Genomic DNA, 16,997 nt, shown 5'->3' with positions numbered 1-16,997 from the left:
AAAGGGACCACAAAAATGGTCACCTACAGCAGATCAGTTACAAAGGGGGAGCTTAGCAAGAGGCAAAAATCCACAAACAGATGCTGTAATACACAAGGAAACAAAAAACCCATGAGGGGTAACGCAAAGGAAGTAGGAAATGTGCAGAGACAAGGCGATGTGGGAGGGAAATGAGGGAAACAGGTGAGTGTGTATCACAGGAGCGTGATTAACTGACTGGAACAGGTGTGATAGAAAAACCGCGGGGAACACTAACTGTGACAGAAAAGACATCTGAAACCTGGCGAGGAGTAACCGATGAAGACCGTCACATTTAAGGCCCACTTATAGAACAAAATGACCGGGTTTGCATCAGAGGTTAGCGAGGGTGCTCTCTGTCTGCGCACCTTCGGAAAACCTGGAGACTATCAAACCACGTCTTTATTGATCTATGCTGAGGTGTGGAGACTCATCATTACGGGTACAGAGTGTCAAATGCTGTCTTCTTAATTAGACTTAATTATTCAGCAAACAAAGGAAACAAGCCCACAGCGCACGCTCACCTGGACGAGCGGCGGCGAGCAAAGATGGAGAAAAACACGGTGATCAGGTAGATAACTCAGGAGTAACTTCCTTTTTTCAGTGGTTACAGGCGCAGAGATGATTTTACACATATTGAACATCAAAGTTGAGATGTGACAGCTGCCCACACTCTCACTGCACTCAGAGGAAGAGAAACAGTCATAAGTGTAGTCGGTCAGCGAGGGCATGACAGCCTGCACACGTGTGACACGGAAAACTCCACTGCCTCAGAGAGGGAGGTTCAAAAAGCAACGACACGGTGACACATGGGTTTTTCAACCACTCCTCTGTCCGAGGTACAAAGTGTTCACAAAGTGATGTCAAAATGACGGCAGTTTAACCCCCTCCAACCATCCTCCGTCAGCCCGCGAGCACAGAGCTACACTAGCAGCACACTAACTGCCACGTTATGTCATCCGTGTCCTTCACACTCATCTTGCTACTGAGTCATTATAACAAAACCACTGTTTACAAAGCAGTTTGTGGCATTAGAACAACATCATTAGCATTTTAACAGCAGGCATGTTTAAGATGCTAATCAAATGAGAAGAACGCAAGAAGCCAAAACGGCGGCCACCTCCGCCTTGCTAGGCGCAAAATTCAATTTGTCGGAAAATTAACGCCATCGGCAAAAACAACGATGGAAGTCGACACTTTGCAGTTGGAGGTAAATTTAACGTTGGCGGTAGGCGGTCTGCGCCTCTGAGATTGATACTGAAATGGCACAGTGGAAAGTCTGGGTGTTGTAGTCGCAGTGGGAGGGTGGTCACAAACAACTGACGACTTCATTTGCATTAAGGGGTTTCCTTTTTTTAGCCATGACCGACCTATAAATCCATCCTTTCACAAACTCAAAAAGGTAAAAGAACGATCGCTGTGTCGAGTTTACCTGCTGAGATTAAACTGTGTACAGCGAATTTAACACACCGCATCACAGCGGAGACATTGTTGTCCCACCCCCGCGCCTCCAACGGCCAAACACTGACAACGGTTTAGGAGATCACTGAAGCACAAACTAAAGTTTAAATCTCAAACTGGAGTTAAACTAGAGCACAGGTAGTTATAATAATAATAATAAACTTTATTTATAAAGCACACTTAAAAACCAAGGGTATGCCAAGGTGCTTAACAAGTAAAATAGAGTATAGGAGGAGGATAATAGAAATAGGACCAAAGCAAGTACTAAATATGCAAGCAGATAACTGTCACTAATACATAGGAAAGCAACAGGTACAGAGCAAACAAGAATTTAAATGAGCATAAAAGTGCATGATATAAAATCATAAAAGAAATATTAACTAGAGGGAAAGGCAAGATTGAATAAGTGGGTTTTTAATCGTGATTTGAACAGTGCAATGGAATCAGATGCGCGGAGGTCGAGAGGAAGGGTATTCCACAGTACCGGGGCAGCCAGAGCAAACGCACGGTCACCCCGGGACTTCAGTCGAGATCTGGGTTGGGTCAGAAGTAGTTGAGTGGCAGATCTGAGTGTTCTAGCAGGAGTATGTGGTTTGAGAAGTTCACTAAGATAACTTGGCGCTAATTTATTAATAGTTTTGAAGGTAAGGAGTAATATTTTAAATTGAATACGGTACTTTATGGGCAGCCAATGCAGGCTAGCTAGGACAGGGGTAATATGGCAAAATTTCCTGGTACCAGTCAAAAGGTAGTTTTCAGGCGCTTGGGAAATCTTTCCTCAAAGTGGCGGTTGGAGAACTGTGAAGCTCCGAGGAGCAGCACCTACATCCTCATGGCATAAAAAATAAATAAAGACTCTTATTTTCACAGGCACAGCTTTGTCTAAGACAGCAAGCTCATGCATTTATTCTAAGAGACTATGATAATGTGAGATGCTCGTGCAGCTCTGCTAACCTTGGCTCATGCTCCAGTTTTTTCTTTACTGCACTCCCTCTCAGCACCTTCGCTCCACATTTTTCTGCTGCACAGCCACATGTGATGACAGCTGCAGTTTTTTTCTGGTCACTTGACTATCTTGAGAATGTTTCTCTGAACAGTTAATCTCCTCGATCTCTGATAACCAGCCAGCCTCAGCCCTGACTGTTGAGTTTCTGTCGGGTTGGTGCAGTGGCGGTCCTCGATATCATCAAGCTCCACCGCCTTCACTGCAGCTGGCGAGGTTAGGCCTTTTGCTCTCCTGGTGGTTCCATCAGAGGCAGAGGTCCAGCCTGACCCCGGGGAGTCATGTGGACCTGGGCTGAGCTAGCTGCGGCTGCAGAGCAGAACACTACCTTCTTCGCCAGCTGCAATCTAAGGTGGCGTACACACAGGAAGACACCAGCAACCAGAGACCACAGAATGTCAATGAAATTCAGCGATATGCAACAACAACAGGCTTGTGACGCAAACCGGGTGGTCCTGAGTTAAGCTTTGAGGTGGATGACCAACCACCTGTTCTGAAAACAAAGCATGATGAGCTGCTGTCTTACAAGGTGGAGGAGAAAGTGTGCAAGCTGGCTTCTTTCTTCATTGAACATGTGCCACGAAATGAATCTAAACATTTGGGAAACCCTGCATCAGGTTCAAAGCAGGCAGCTGAGCTGATCTTTAGCTGAGTAACGAGTTACCCTGTGGTCTGTTCACATTTGCCTCTGATCAGATACAGCAGACCAGTATGTAGAAGAAAACAAAAACAGTACTGCTGAGAGAAGTTAGCATATTGTGCACTAAGACTGGAGACCTGCCCAAGGTGTTTCCACCTTCCAGACCTATGAGAGCTGGGAAACGCTCCAGCACCCAGAAAACCGAATTAAAATTGAATTAAAAAGACAAAAAGAGCGCAAACACAGTCAAGAGACTCCAGTTAGTGCAGGTGAAGCTACCAGACAATGGGAGGCTAGTAATGTTGGCAGATCTGCATGCTCCTCACTCTAAGCCTTATCAGATTAACTCCAGGACGGTTAACAAAAAACTTCAGTTGCTATAAAGGTGGAAACTAACCACAGACAGGTCCTGGACACATTTATTTCTACTGTAGAGATTTATATTTGAACGTGGGATTGACTGGTTTGGAACAAGCCTCAAGCTGCCATCAGAGGAAGTCCAGTTTGAGAGTTACTTTCAAAAAAATAAAATGGATTAGTTTAATTTGAATAGGCTTAAATCTGGCCCATCCTCCAGCTGGATAGCTGTTTTTGCCGGACGCTCACTCTGCTGGGCTTCTCTGTGATCATTTCACAATATTGGTCATGTTTTGTTTTGGATGTGGTCTCTAACATGAAACTGTCATAAAAATCCCTCCACTGTGCATCACAGGGCCGATGTCCAAAACGGCAGCACTGAAACTGCGTCGCTTGTGTACCTAAAGAGGCCGTGCAGAGCTTCGGTATCTGTCTGATGATGATTTGTGAGTTGCTTCTCGGAAAGTTTAGTCACTCTTATCGTTAGGGACGAGATAAAAACGTACCTGTGCGGTACCTTTTTGGACTATCTTACACAGCATTTCTGGGTAAAACTGAGCAATACAAAGCTTTCACTTCACAGTAGAGAGTTTCTAACTCTCTACTGAGAAAAGCAAAGGTCTGGTCGCACAACGGCTGAGCTTACACGAGCAGTACAGTCAAACAAAAGCAATCAGAGCCTGAAAGCTGAGGCAAGAAAAACAACAGCGACAATGGAAACTCCATTCAATCACTGTGTGAGAGAGACACACAGCAGAGGTCACTGAGAGGAAAGACACCCTGTGCAGTAAACAAACAAACACACAGAGGAAGCTGTGGACCTTCCACAGAAACATTTCCACTTTGAAGTGTGTGCCGCAGAGGGGTGTTTCCTCTCGCTGACCTCTGTGATGATGACACTCTAAGCATCATCATACTCTGCTTTCCTACAGTCTCGAGACAAGGAACGAGGTGAAGGGAAACAAGAACTCCGATTACACCTCACATGAGTCTGTTGTCCCTGAAAGCAGCCGGATATAAACCCAGCTGTAATCTTAACCATATCTTACTTAAACATATCTAACTTTGAGCAGCCCCATAACACCCAGCACAGACATAAATATATAAACACCTGCACTGGTTTTAACCATATTATTAGTCATACTCTGTCTTACGGCTAAAGATAAGAAATCTCTGTCAGTCTCATCTCTCCGTGCTTCCTCTCTGGTGTGTTTAGTGCACACAGACCGGATGGATGTGTCCGCATCTCATTCTTAAAACTAAAAAACACACCTGGCAGTTCTGAGAAGCGGTCAGAGAAGATGCTAAAGCTAAACTCGGGATTTTTGCACAACGGCGTGCGAATCATTTTGACCCGCTGTGTTGAGCTAATGGTCGATTTTGAGCAGCGATAATAGAGCAAACATGGCTGATGGCGGAGCTCTCTTATTCCACACGAGGCAGGACCAACGCCGCAGCGTCCGTAGTGCGTTGGCGCACATGCCAACGCGCTTTGAGCGTAGGCGGCCTCCTCCCTCTCACTTTCTCTCAGCAGGGCATACAACGACTACTGGCTCCTCGACGCAAAACGTCACACAGATCATTGCAAGGGATGGAAAAAGGAAGGGTGGAGGAGGGACGGAGCTGAAAAGCAAACACCAGCCAGAAACGAGGTCAGTCAAAAAGCACACGAGCTAAAACTCACACCTGTGTGTACGGTCGGAGCTCAAGCTCAGTCTTGAGACTTGAATATTTGAGCTACTTTAGTTCCTTTTGATGATTTTTTTAAATTTAGCGTAACCTCGTGGTTATTTATGCCTCGACCTAAACATTTTGATACAGTCTGATTGGTGAAGCTCTTAAAAACTCAGAGGTCATCTGTAATCTGAATAAATTTAATCCCAGACTGGGATATACCACTGGGATATACTGTGATGTTTTAAAAAGGATTACTGGTGACATGTGCATGATGCAGACAATATCTTAAATAATTGTTCTTTTGTAGATTTATGGACACAGACTATAAAATCAACAGTAGAAGAACTTCAGGGAAACAAATCATCTGCATAGGGGTTTTCACAGCTTTTGTATAATGTGTCCAGGTACGGCATAAAGGTGTGTTTGAAATATACGGAATGTGGAGATTTGGTCTAACTTAAGGTAGATCATGTTCTCTACTCCTCAGACGGTCTATGGTTCGATCCCCTGATCCTCCAGCCTGCATGTCGGCCAACACACCGTCCCTGATGCATCCGTCAGCTCATGAGTGTAAAAAGACGAGAAGCACTTAAAGTGTATTTTGGTTCTTCTAGACAAGCAGCAGCATTTTGAACTTTGTTCCGTCACTCACTGCAGATGAGTCATTGTGGGGGAATATGCATTTCTAAGTCTTTTTCAGAATACAATGATGCCTCCAGATTAGGTCAGAAAGGACTTTTGCAATACTTCAGTCTCCTGAAAATATCCTCTTTTTCTTCCAGTATGGCAGCAAGCTCAACGTTCAGACACGAGAAACACAAGAAAGCCTGAAGCTGATCATTTATCATCTTATTTTGATGTAGGTCAGTTATCAAATAAGCCAAACACACACACCCACACACACACACACGTGCAGGTATTTGGCATAATTTGTCTGAATTTCTCAGCGTCATAAAAATGATCTCTCTTCCTCTTTTTGGGGTTAAAGATAAATCCAAGCCAACCAAAAATTCAAGCACATTTCATTGTAAAGCACACACCGACACACACACACACACAGACAAAACCACACTGTTTCTGACACAGTTAACTTGGCTCTGCAGGCAGATTTTGTATGTAGTCTGCTGCTCGTTTGTCTCACTTCTTCTTTTTGTGCCTGAGGTTGCACACACACCAGGTGCAGCCCGCAGCTTCCCGCAGCTTCTGTGAGGCTATGAGCATGAAACTAGAGTTGCAAGATGTTGAATAGCAACCCTAAAGTGCAGCTTAGTAGCACAAGCCACATCAGATAAGGAGACTCGGGGTTTTTACTGTAAGAGGAGGAAGATCCTGACATGATGAGGTGCAAACCTGCAGCCAGCTCAGTTAACTTTGAGTCACTTCCCAAGCCAGAGAAAACCAAGCAAAACCAAGTCTCAGCAAAGTTTCTCCTCCGCTGTGCAGGAAACATCACTGCAACAGAAGACTGATTTTTAACTTAAATGCATGGGAAGGAAATAGTTTTTAGTCACCAGCTACAGAGGGAAATGATTTGAATTTCAAGAGCAGCTTTAAAGTCCCTACGATGGAGTGAGAGTACAAACGCTGAAAGGAGGTGACCACCTAAGAGTAAAACCAACACATCAGATCATATCTGCACACAAAGAGGGTTTGTTTTTATACTTAACAATGCTCAGAACACCTCAGCACCGAGAGTGGTCAGTAAAGGCACGTCACATCCATCCAGGGCTATGTCAAGGTATCTCAAACTGAGGGGCAGGGCCCACCGGTGGGTCACAGAGTCACTGCAGAGGGGTGTGAATGACCAGGGGGGAAATATGAGGTGCTTTTTGCAGGAAAATTAAACAAATAGGAGTTTGCTCATAACACAGTGCTGACACTTATTTCACCAAAATGTCACTTGGTGACAGTGATTACACTTTTGTCAACTTCTGAAGGAAAAAGCTGAATCACTGCGTCATTCAACATTTAATCCACACTCCTATCATCATATTCATGCCCTAAATGTGGATGAGTCAACAAAGGTGATAAAATAAAGGTTATGCCATTAGAGGTGATAAACTTAAATGTCAACAGTCACTCACATTTTGAAAAATAAGAGACTTTCAGAAATGTTAGGTTTCACTCAACCTTTAGGCTCATACTACAAACAGGACAGTAAAAGACAAAGAGAGGCTGGTGGAAAGTGAAGGAGTGAGTAAAATTATAGAAAATGTCTCCAACGAGAGCTTTAATAAGAGAAAATTCGCTGTTTGCGACTGACAGCCGTCTATTTCTGAAACTAAAAGTGTTGAATGAAACCTGAAAAAGTCACAGTCACGTGACCACAGTGAGCGGTATCACACTTCAAAGGATTTTTCCACTAAACAAGTCACATATATATATTAAAAAAATGTGTGTGTGTGTATATATATATATATATATATATATATATATATATATAACAGAACTTCATAGACACTCACATTACTAAAAACAAAAAACATCCGCTACATTACCACAAACTCTTGCACTGTGCAGATCTCCAGATGATGACTGCTGCTGATTTTCATGCTCTTCCAGGTAACTGCCAGGTTTTATTTAAACCACGTGATGATCCCATCTTTCCATCAGGCCATCAGCATGTTGGTTTATCATCATCATCTTTATTTATGAGAGGATGTTTAAGACTAAATACTTATAAAGCTAACTGCATCAACATCAGCTTCAGCTTCATTTGGGTTTCTTGGTCCTAAGCGTTAGCAGCGATGACAATGAGTTTGCAATTTAAGTAACTTTTGGATTAGCTTAAGTAGACTGGCTTTAACAGCTGGAGCTGAAATTTAGTTCGCCTTAAATCAGATCCTTTAAAGAGTTTTGAGGACATGAAGTATGCTTTCATGTCTGCTTATAACAGGACCTGGCTAAAGCAGCTACTGTAAGCTCAGGTATGGACCAGTCTGTGTCTCCAACAAACTGGTGATGGTGGCACAAGAGTGTCCCCCCCCCCACATGCTCCCATCTTAGAAAGCCAAATTTACAGCATTAAAGAGCATATTTATGTATTTATAACATCCATCTGGATACTGGAGTTTGGGGAATGGTCTGTGCCTGCTAACTGGAGTCCTTTAACTGTGTTTTAAGTGCCTTTTAGAACATTTTAACCCTTGTATGGTGTTCGGGTCTGTGAGACCCGTGTTCAGTTTTTTTCAAAAGAAAAATTAAACAATTAATTATTTTTTCACGTGTAAATGTGTTGTGTCTTTCCACTCACTCCACTTGATTATAACTGATTTATTTATAACATTTTATATAAAAGAAAAACGAGAAGCACATTAATTCATAAATGTGATCTAACAAAGGTAAAGGGAAAAAATTAACCATGTTTGCTGTTCATATGTCTTGTAATTGGGATGAAGTAAACATCTGTTGAGTAATTTAACATAAAATTGTTTGATAGTGTTAATTTGGAAAGCCAAAACTCTAGCGGGTCCACCAGACCCATGAACACTGGCTGAGTAACAAAAATACGAACACCACACAAGGGTTAATTATGAAATTAGATCATTACTAACAAAACTCCAAGAAATTTCTTCTTTAGTTTTTAGCATGGAACATGTTACTTAGTGCTGATTATACGGGACGTGTCTCCACCTATGCAGCCATACAGTGATGCTAACCAAAATATGCTACCTTTAGCTAAAGACTGCACTCCAGGTATTTGAGTCAACATGAAAACCTCAGCAGCCAAAATGCTCCCACTGAGGCTTCAACATGTGGACTCTAAAAACCATCAGCTGCGTCTATCCTTCGTATACAGTTCCTGTTCTTAATTGAAAAGCCGGGACATCCCAACGACAGCACGATGCCCACAACAAGCTGCGACTCTGAGCTTCAAAGCAGCCGCATCGTAAACCTGTAACTGCAGACACGCAAACATGTGAAAATAGCATCTTCAGGCTGAAGCAACATATCACACGTGTAATATATGTGCACACGCTCAGCATTACATGTGGAGATTCGGCAGGAATATAAAAGAGTTCTGCTGTGCTTTTAAGGTTTTACGTGTAATTGTAACACGTGTGTACGATGATTTTGCTTTCAGCGATTTCATTGAATTAACCCCTCAACACTCCCTCTGTTCAGCTTCTTAAGTGATCATCTTACAGCACAAAGTCTCACAATCTAGCGTCTGTGAATGACTTAACATGCAAATATAACAACAGCGGCAGCGACAGTAGCTTCTTAGTAAATATCTTCTCTTTCTTGTTGCCTGTAAGGAAGTTATTTATACACACGTGGGCATGCAGCCAATTTAGAAGCTAGGCACTTCCTCATCTCAAAACGAAAATGAGTTCTTCATTCAATGAAATCTGCTCATAACATAAAACACTCGGATAAACTTTGCTACAGAAAATGCTCTGACGGGAATATCGGCTGTGCAGTGTTGTCCTACAGGTTTGACAAACACAGAAAGAAGGTTTAAGAAATGTCTCAGCAGGAAAAAATGTGGACCGGGAGCATGCCACCGGATCAGCATCATTCACGCTATCTATCAAACATAAAATGGAGTTTCCGACTGGCTGCCAACAAAGCTTGCTACCCAAACAACAAAGCCAGATAACTCTGGAACTTCCAAAAAAAGGAGTCCAGAACCAGCGGACAATGTCACGCTGGCTGCAGCCATCTTTTATATACAGTCTGTGATCTACACCAGTTTATATAGGCCACAGGATGATGTGACAACCATCATCGAAATGAAAAATGATCATTTATGAATTTACCGTATGAGTACTCTGGGCCCAGCTGACTTATCTTAGACGACGCTGGCTGATGCTAACACAGTGTTTGAGAGGAACTTGGCGCTGCATCTGAACCACAGGCAGCAGAGGCTGCACGCAGGACTGCGTGAACATCTCTACACATCCGATGAAGACGAGGTATGTGCCAGTACAGAGGTGACCCTGTGCAGGTGTCACAGGTGCTCGTGTTGCAAATGAGCTGTCAAAAGTGCCTCCGCCTGATGAGAACACACAAAGCCGACTGCTGGCATGTGAGACAATGAAGAAGCTATTTGAGGAAGAACTGAATGCAGATTATGTGCTTTTCAAATCAGGCTCAGTCTTTGAACGCCTGGGGTACAAAGCGTTTGAAAAATCAGATACTTACCCCCTAAAGAGATTTTATGGGGTAAAAAGTGTTTAATGCCCACAGAAAGTCGTGCAGCTTACGTGCCGAAATCAATATAAGACACATGAACTAATAGGAAATGATCTACAACACAACTTGGCCTTATCAGCTGCGGTCGACACGGCCTTTCTTCTCTATCTCTACATCAGATGCACCTACTCTTACTCCTGAGGATGAGGAACTGTCTGATATGAAAGCAGGTATATGTTTCTTCCTGTGAATGTCCCTCCCTGTACAACATGAGGCTAAGACGCTGTACAGTTCCCATAATGGTCATCTCTCTCTCTCACACACACATGGACAAACAGGCATAACTTAAAGTCCTACTTTTTCACCACTGCTGATGGTGCAAAAACAGTTGCTGCTTGCAGTATGACCTCCATTAGGCTGTGCAACAACGCGTAGCTGAAACCATGTGATCGAGCATGTGTGTGGGTGTGATCATATCTGTGCATGGGTGTTTTTGTGTGAGCGTGTGTCCACATGTGAAGGAAGGGCAATTATGCAAATATCTCCCTCCCTGTAAAACAGAACAAGGTCACAGAACTGACCTGTTTAGAGGAAGTGTGCTCACTCTACAGATAAACTGCTTTGCATAGGTTACAGTTTTACAGCGCATGGCATGAACTGCTGAACAGCTCGACTCTGAAATGCTCCATATCCACCAAAACTGGCACATGAAAAAAAACAGTCCACACATGGGCTGAAGCAGGTGGCCGAGAGCGACTCTGAGAAACTCTGAAGCCTCAACTTACCTTCTGTAAAGCGTATCCGTGCAGGATGTTGCTAATGTGCCATATTTTAATATAGATTTTGTTTAAAAAACAAAAAAAACATGCATCACAGCTTAAATACTTCAAAGAGCTCATACTCATGGAGGCACAGATAAATACAAGCCAGTGTAGGTGGAGCAAGAGATCATTATCTAAAGAAATAAAACTAAAAACTCACAATAACATTTGAACTCCAAGGACCCACAAAGTCATTAAAGTCTTTTTTTTATATCGCTTACAAAAGCAACACGATGCACAGTGACCAAAATGATCTGCATCCTCTTCACTCTAATCACCGACGAGCTCGCAATGGTCCATCACCGTGACAACCTCAGATGATTTTATAACTCAGCATTTGCAGAGCTAAATATCTCCAATGAGATAGACGGATGAGATAGCTAAATGCTTATTTTTCTCTTTTTGTGCACCTCAGCAAACCACAGCACACGATAATCAAAGACAGTGAAGAAAGTTTCTTGGTTGGAGTTGGGGGATGGATTAAAAAGTCCAAAAGCTGAAAACCCCAGAGTCCCGATCTCGACAGATTTAAATGTCACAGTAAGCTGTCTGCACCGGCACTAAGTGTTGGTGGTAAACGTTCTGCAAATCAGAGCTGTGTAAACACAATCTGTGGGTTCAGACAAACATAACTTGTTGCTAACAGATTAACTCAAATCAGCCTTTAAGAAGCTCTGTCTGGCTTCAAATTCTCATAAATGAGTCGCTTGTTGTTCCGAGCGCTGAATGGAGCTTTGCTGTTCTGTGACTTACACTGAGCAGTACAAAAGAAGGCGCATAGTCCACTCAGATCACTCTATCACTCATGTGAGCCGTCACTGGAGAGACTTAGGTAACTTTTCCATCTCAGGTGTGACCTGAGGAAAGTCCCAGACAATCCTTGGTAACACATGCACCTACACAGGAGCCCGCGTGTTCATTCAAAGCACGGAATTACACCGAAGGAAGTCAAAATTCACTCAAAATGTATCCATTTTTTAAAAACCCGCACTTAATCACATCCATATATGTGTAGACGGACGCCTGTGAAGTCGACACAGTTGCAAGAAATGTATGAAAGGCTTGCTCTGTGAACGCGGCTCCATCCGCTGTGACATTTGACAATGTTTATAACACACCTATGATAGCATACAAAAGAGCAATTAGATGAGTATGTACGTTTTTGCATGATTCCCTGATTACAGACTCCTTCTTCACCTTCCTACACTCGTATTCTGAGTGTATTTTTTGCCACAGAGAGATAAAACACATGTATCAAAGTTAAAAGATGATATTTACTGATAGCACAATTATTTTTACTGTCATTCAAATTTTCTGCAGCTTTGGTGTCGTTATCGGGAAATTTCTTTTGCCACAATAATCCTGCGGTGAAAGCTGATATAATGCCAACTCTAAATACCGCCCAACTCGTTAACATACAGCGACAAACGACTCAGACATAATTAGCGATCAGAAGCAGACGTACTACACTGGCAACGCGTTTGGCTCTCATTTCCTGCCACTTTTAATCAGGTTGATTTTTTAAGCCTAATCTAAACAAATGAAACTGAATATTTTGTGATACTTGCTGGGCTGTCGGGCTTGTAATCCGCTGGTTTAAACCCTGGCTGCTGAGATCAAATTAACAACTACTTGTGGACCATTTGTGCTCTAGAATCAGAGTCCTGGGCCTCAACCACAACAACTCTGAATGCTGCAGCTGGTTTCTCAAATACAAGTCTCGCTGTTGTTTTTATTTCTGGAGTGCAGCTGTGGCAGGAACCACTCCTCTTTCTGTAACCTTACACTGCAAATAAAAACAGCTCAAATGATCTGTGGATTCCTTCGAAAAACAGGAAGGATTGCTTTTGGAACGCCAGGTGACATCACATGCAAAACTACATGAAATTGCAAGTGACGGGGTAACAACACAAGTTCCACTGAGAGAAAGAGGATGAGATGTTTAACCTGAACATTTCTTTAAACTGAACCTTTACAGCAACATTCAAGGCCAAAGCCTGTTAACCAACTTCTCCCCACTGTGTGAAAATATGGGTTTAACCCTGCGAAACCTTCACTGCTGCTCAGAAATGGGAATGAACTCTGCCGCAGGCGAAGAAGAATCAACATAAAACCAAATACTTCAGATGATGTATTATTGAAGCTTGGCTTTGTGGTTGGAGAAACCGTGATATTGTTTACCTTAAATATCAAGCCACAAACTGAAAATGTGTGGTGTGTGTGTGCAGGAATATACAATGTACCATATTAAGTTCAGACCTCACCTTCCTGCTCCTGCTTCAGGTTAAAGTCTGACTTAAATGACTTAAAATGAGACTTTTTAAGGACAGACTTTTAAACATAGGGAGAAACTTCAACTACAACTCAGAGGTGTGATTGTGTAGACGCCCCGTCAGAGTCGAGGATGATGTTAGAGTGCACTTGAAGCACCTGAAGCACCTGAAACACCTTTTAGTAGCTCTGAAAGCTTGAGCCCCGTTTGTTGGCGTTTGATGACATCAGAGGATCTTTAACTCTGGAATTCGTGGTACTTGTACTACAATTCAGAGTTTACACTAACTTCTCTATTAGATGGAGTAAAACTGCCAAAAAAATAGTTATCGACAAGAATACTTTCACTTCTTGTAAAACCACTTCCTCCAGCACAATAGAAGATGCACTTAAGTTGTGATTGCAGTAAACCATTGAAACTAAATTCCATCACACCTATGTTCTTCTAAACTCACAGAGAAGACGTTCACAGCGAGCAAAGCACCGCGTGCTCAGCCTGAGATCCCCTCCACCCCCCTTTTTTTGCTGCTGTACATTAAAGTGCAGGGACGGGAAGCGGAGAAGTGAGCGACTTGTAAAACAGGCAGAAGTAAGACATGCTTGACTTGAGATGCGAGAAGCCAGTGGAGCAAAAACCTCCTTTAGACTCAGCTTTACATTTTCCACTTCTTTCTTCAAACAGTTTAAAGATACTCATGATCTCTTGAAAGGTGAAAGGTTTCTTAAAATACAAGTAAGAATTGAATAAACCTGATTTAAGCGAACATGTACATGTAGCGGCAGTACAAAGCAGCTGACCTTGTAAACCTCCCCGTAGGTTCCTCCTCCGACTCTCAGCAGGATCTCAAAATCGTCCTGAGGGTTCTTGGTGGAGATATCCAGAGCTGCCCTCTGATGGAAATCCATTTTGCTGTTCGATGTCACTAAAAATCCTCCTCAGACATGTCACACAGTCTGTCTCACACACTCACACACACACAGCAGCATCTACATAGAAACCTGAGAAGCGAAGAAGACGCGAGCTGCTGAGGAAAGGCGCTCGGACTCTCTCTTTGTCTGACTTGTCACTCAGCTGCTGCCACACACACTCACACACCTTCCTGTTTCTCTTTCTTAGCCTGCTGTCGGTCCTCCCTGCCTCTGTCACTCCCTCCTTCCTCTCATCTCTCTCAGACTATTTTTTTTCTCAGCTCATTTGCATAATCCAATTTATTTCCTGTTACTTGTATCGTGCATGTGTGAGAGAGAGAGACTTTCAGAGACAGCTTTACAAAGATCTGTGTAAGTGTGTGCGTTTTTGTGTGTGTGTATGTGTGCGCTCGCACATGAGAACCTGCTTCTGCATGTGTGTGGCTTGTAGCTGATTAATTGCAGTTGAGTTGGTTGGGGTTTTCAGAGCGAGTTTCAGTCTCAGGTTCACGCCTACTGAAGTGTGTGTGTGTGTGTGTGTGTGTGTGTGTGTGTGTGTGTGTGTGTGTGTGTGTGTGTGTGTGTGTGTGTGTGTGTTGCTCTGCAAGAAAAGTCAGTCTTGCTAGGAGCTCCCTGTCAGCTTCCTGTTCATATCCTGTTCAAATAAAGGGGTACAACATCCTGTTAACAACTAAAAAAATCATTTTAATTCTTAATTTTTTACAATCACCAGAATCCACGGGATTCAAATTCGTCTTTTTTTTTAACCATTAGAGCATTTTTAGTGAGAGGTGTAAGAGATATAATTGGAATGAATGATGTGGTTTCATCATGGTTGCTGGTGCTTATCTGCAGCACCTTAACGCACCGCAGCAATGGCACAAAATGAACCTGAGAGAGAAGGAGGGCATTAAACAACTACTTTGCTGTTTGTTTAAATGTCTGACTAGTGAAAAAAATAACTAATTAATCCAGTATTCAAAAATTAAGAAACAGTAAAAACTGGGCACAGTCTAATGGAAACCAGTAATCGCATGCTTCCATGGGCAGGCCTTATTTTAAATGTGGCTGACACTGAGTGTGGCTAACTTTAGCGGTGCTAGCAGCATGTTAGCATTGACAATCACGAGCAGCACAGTGTAGCTTTGCGTGGATGAGCGGTTAAATGTTTAAATGTTTAACCACCATGGTCTTTTTTGTAGGTCACAGTCCTCCAGAGCTGAGGCTTTACTTTACCTGTTTACATCTTCCTGCCATGGAGTGACAGAGAGCGCTAACCTCTCCGAAACAGCAGACCTGGTGAAGACTAGTGAGAGCAGCGCCGGTTAATCATCCAGTCGACTTAGCCACACATGCCTTGTTAAACAACTGCACCTTTTTTTTTAAACAGCTGCCAATTAAAAAGTCAAGAATTGGAGGAAACGGGGACGAGTCATCTATTTGGTACCATGAAGGTCTTAACCCATTTACCTCCATCACATCCACCACATCCACCCATCCACTTATCCAGTTCAGGGTCACAAGTGGGGGGAACCCGAAGTCAACCCCTGTTGACTTGCTGTTGGAGGGCTGAGACATAGAGACAAATACCTAGTAACACTCACATTAACATCTAAGGTCACCAGTTAACCTAACCTCATGCTTGTTTGTGGGAGGAAGCTGGAGTGATCGGAGATACCTGAAGCAAACGCCATAGAAAGGCCACAAACTGGATTCAAACCCAGGACCGGCAGGCTGTATGTAAGAGATGGATGTAGCATCACGATGTCACCCACTGGTTTGTGAAGTGCTGCTTTTCAAGCTTCGAGCTGAGTGTTTTTAATGCAGCCATTGGGTGAAAAAGTGGTTAGCCTTACATTTTGCTCATAAAACTTCAGCCTTCTGCTAATTCCTCTTACTCTTCAAATTGAGCTTTATTTAATGTTTCAACCCATTTTGTCAAGAAGAAGATAACTGAAGTTGCCAAACGTAAGTCTACCCCACGAAATTTACTATCTGGGGCTCTTTGGGGCCTCATTCATCCCTGGACTGCCTCATGAGCGCCCCCTAAGGATCTGGAAGTCCACAGAGCCAGAGCTTCACGTTCTCTGCTATCGTTTTCGTTTCCTGGAACTTGTTAGCTCCGTCTTCCTAATGATATCACATATTTTTTTTATTGTGCCCTTACCCTCATACTTCCCAGTTACCCTCAGTTTAGTTCTCAGTCAGCTCAATTTCTAGCCCAACTTGACCTCTGAGTTTTTGGATAGTTCAGGGGTTATCTGTGTGCACGCGTGCATGCGTGTGTAATCTTACCAGATTTTTTAGCCTGATTGTACCCGCTCCTTGTCCCCTGTGTGCCTTCCCTTTAGTTTTTATGTGCATGAGCACATAAAGCTGTGGGGGGGGGTTTTGGATTTCACCACAGCTTCTTGCATTTGTGTCCTCCTCTCTGTACTGACTCGTTACACGGTAAACACACAAAAATATCTTGCAGTCATGAAAACAGGAAACATGCTAATTAGATTTTATCCATTGCTTCCTATTTCACACTATTTTTTTCTGCATTTGCTGCAAACGGTTGTTGTTGCAGGATATTTAAAGTTTCGTCACCTTCTTTTAAATCAAGAGACCTGCGCACAGATGCGATACCCCTCATGCAGGACCCTGCTTGGAGAAGCACCGATCTAAAGCGAGCCGCCATCATCAGAAGCTACTATTT

At 43.0% G+C, this 16,997-nt stretch overlaps 1 protein-coding gene across 4 annotated transcripts in view; it reads right to left on the bottom strand.

Annotated features, from left to right (window-relative positions):
- Positions 1–16,997, bottom strand: part of map4k1 (mitogen-activated protein kinase kinase kinase kinase 1) — a 54,655-nt gene that overhangs the window by 27,778 nt on the left and 9,880 nt on the right. Inside the window, exon 1 of one of the 4 annotated variants that reach the window (XM_026192795.1) lies at positions 14,186–14,799. The exons of 2 other annotated variants lie outside the window; for them this stretch is intronic. In XM_026192795.1, coding sequence (XP_026048580.1) covers positions 14,186–14,293 — 108 coding nt within the window. In that variant the 5' untranslated portion in view covers positions 14,294–14,799. Of the gene's footprint in view, positions 1–7,654; positions 7,803–14,185; positions 14,800–16,997 lie in introns of those variants that run through there. One more of the 4 variants, XM_026192797.1, reaches the window with a different exon arrangement.

Source organism: Astatotilapia calliptera, chromosome 14 (genome assembly GCF_900246225.1).
Source record: "Astatotilapia calliptera chromosome 14, fAstCal1.2, whole genome shotgun sequence".
Taxonomy (NCBI): domain Eukaryota; kingdom Metazoa; phylum Chordata; class Actinopteri; order Cichliformes; family Cichlidae; genus Astatotilapia; species Astatotilapia calliptera.
Note: the sequence above shows the minus strand (reverse complement) of the source record. Positions and strands in the feature narration are given on the sequence as shown.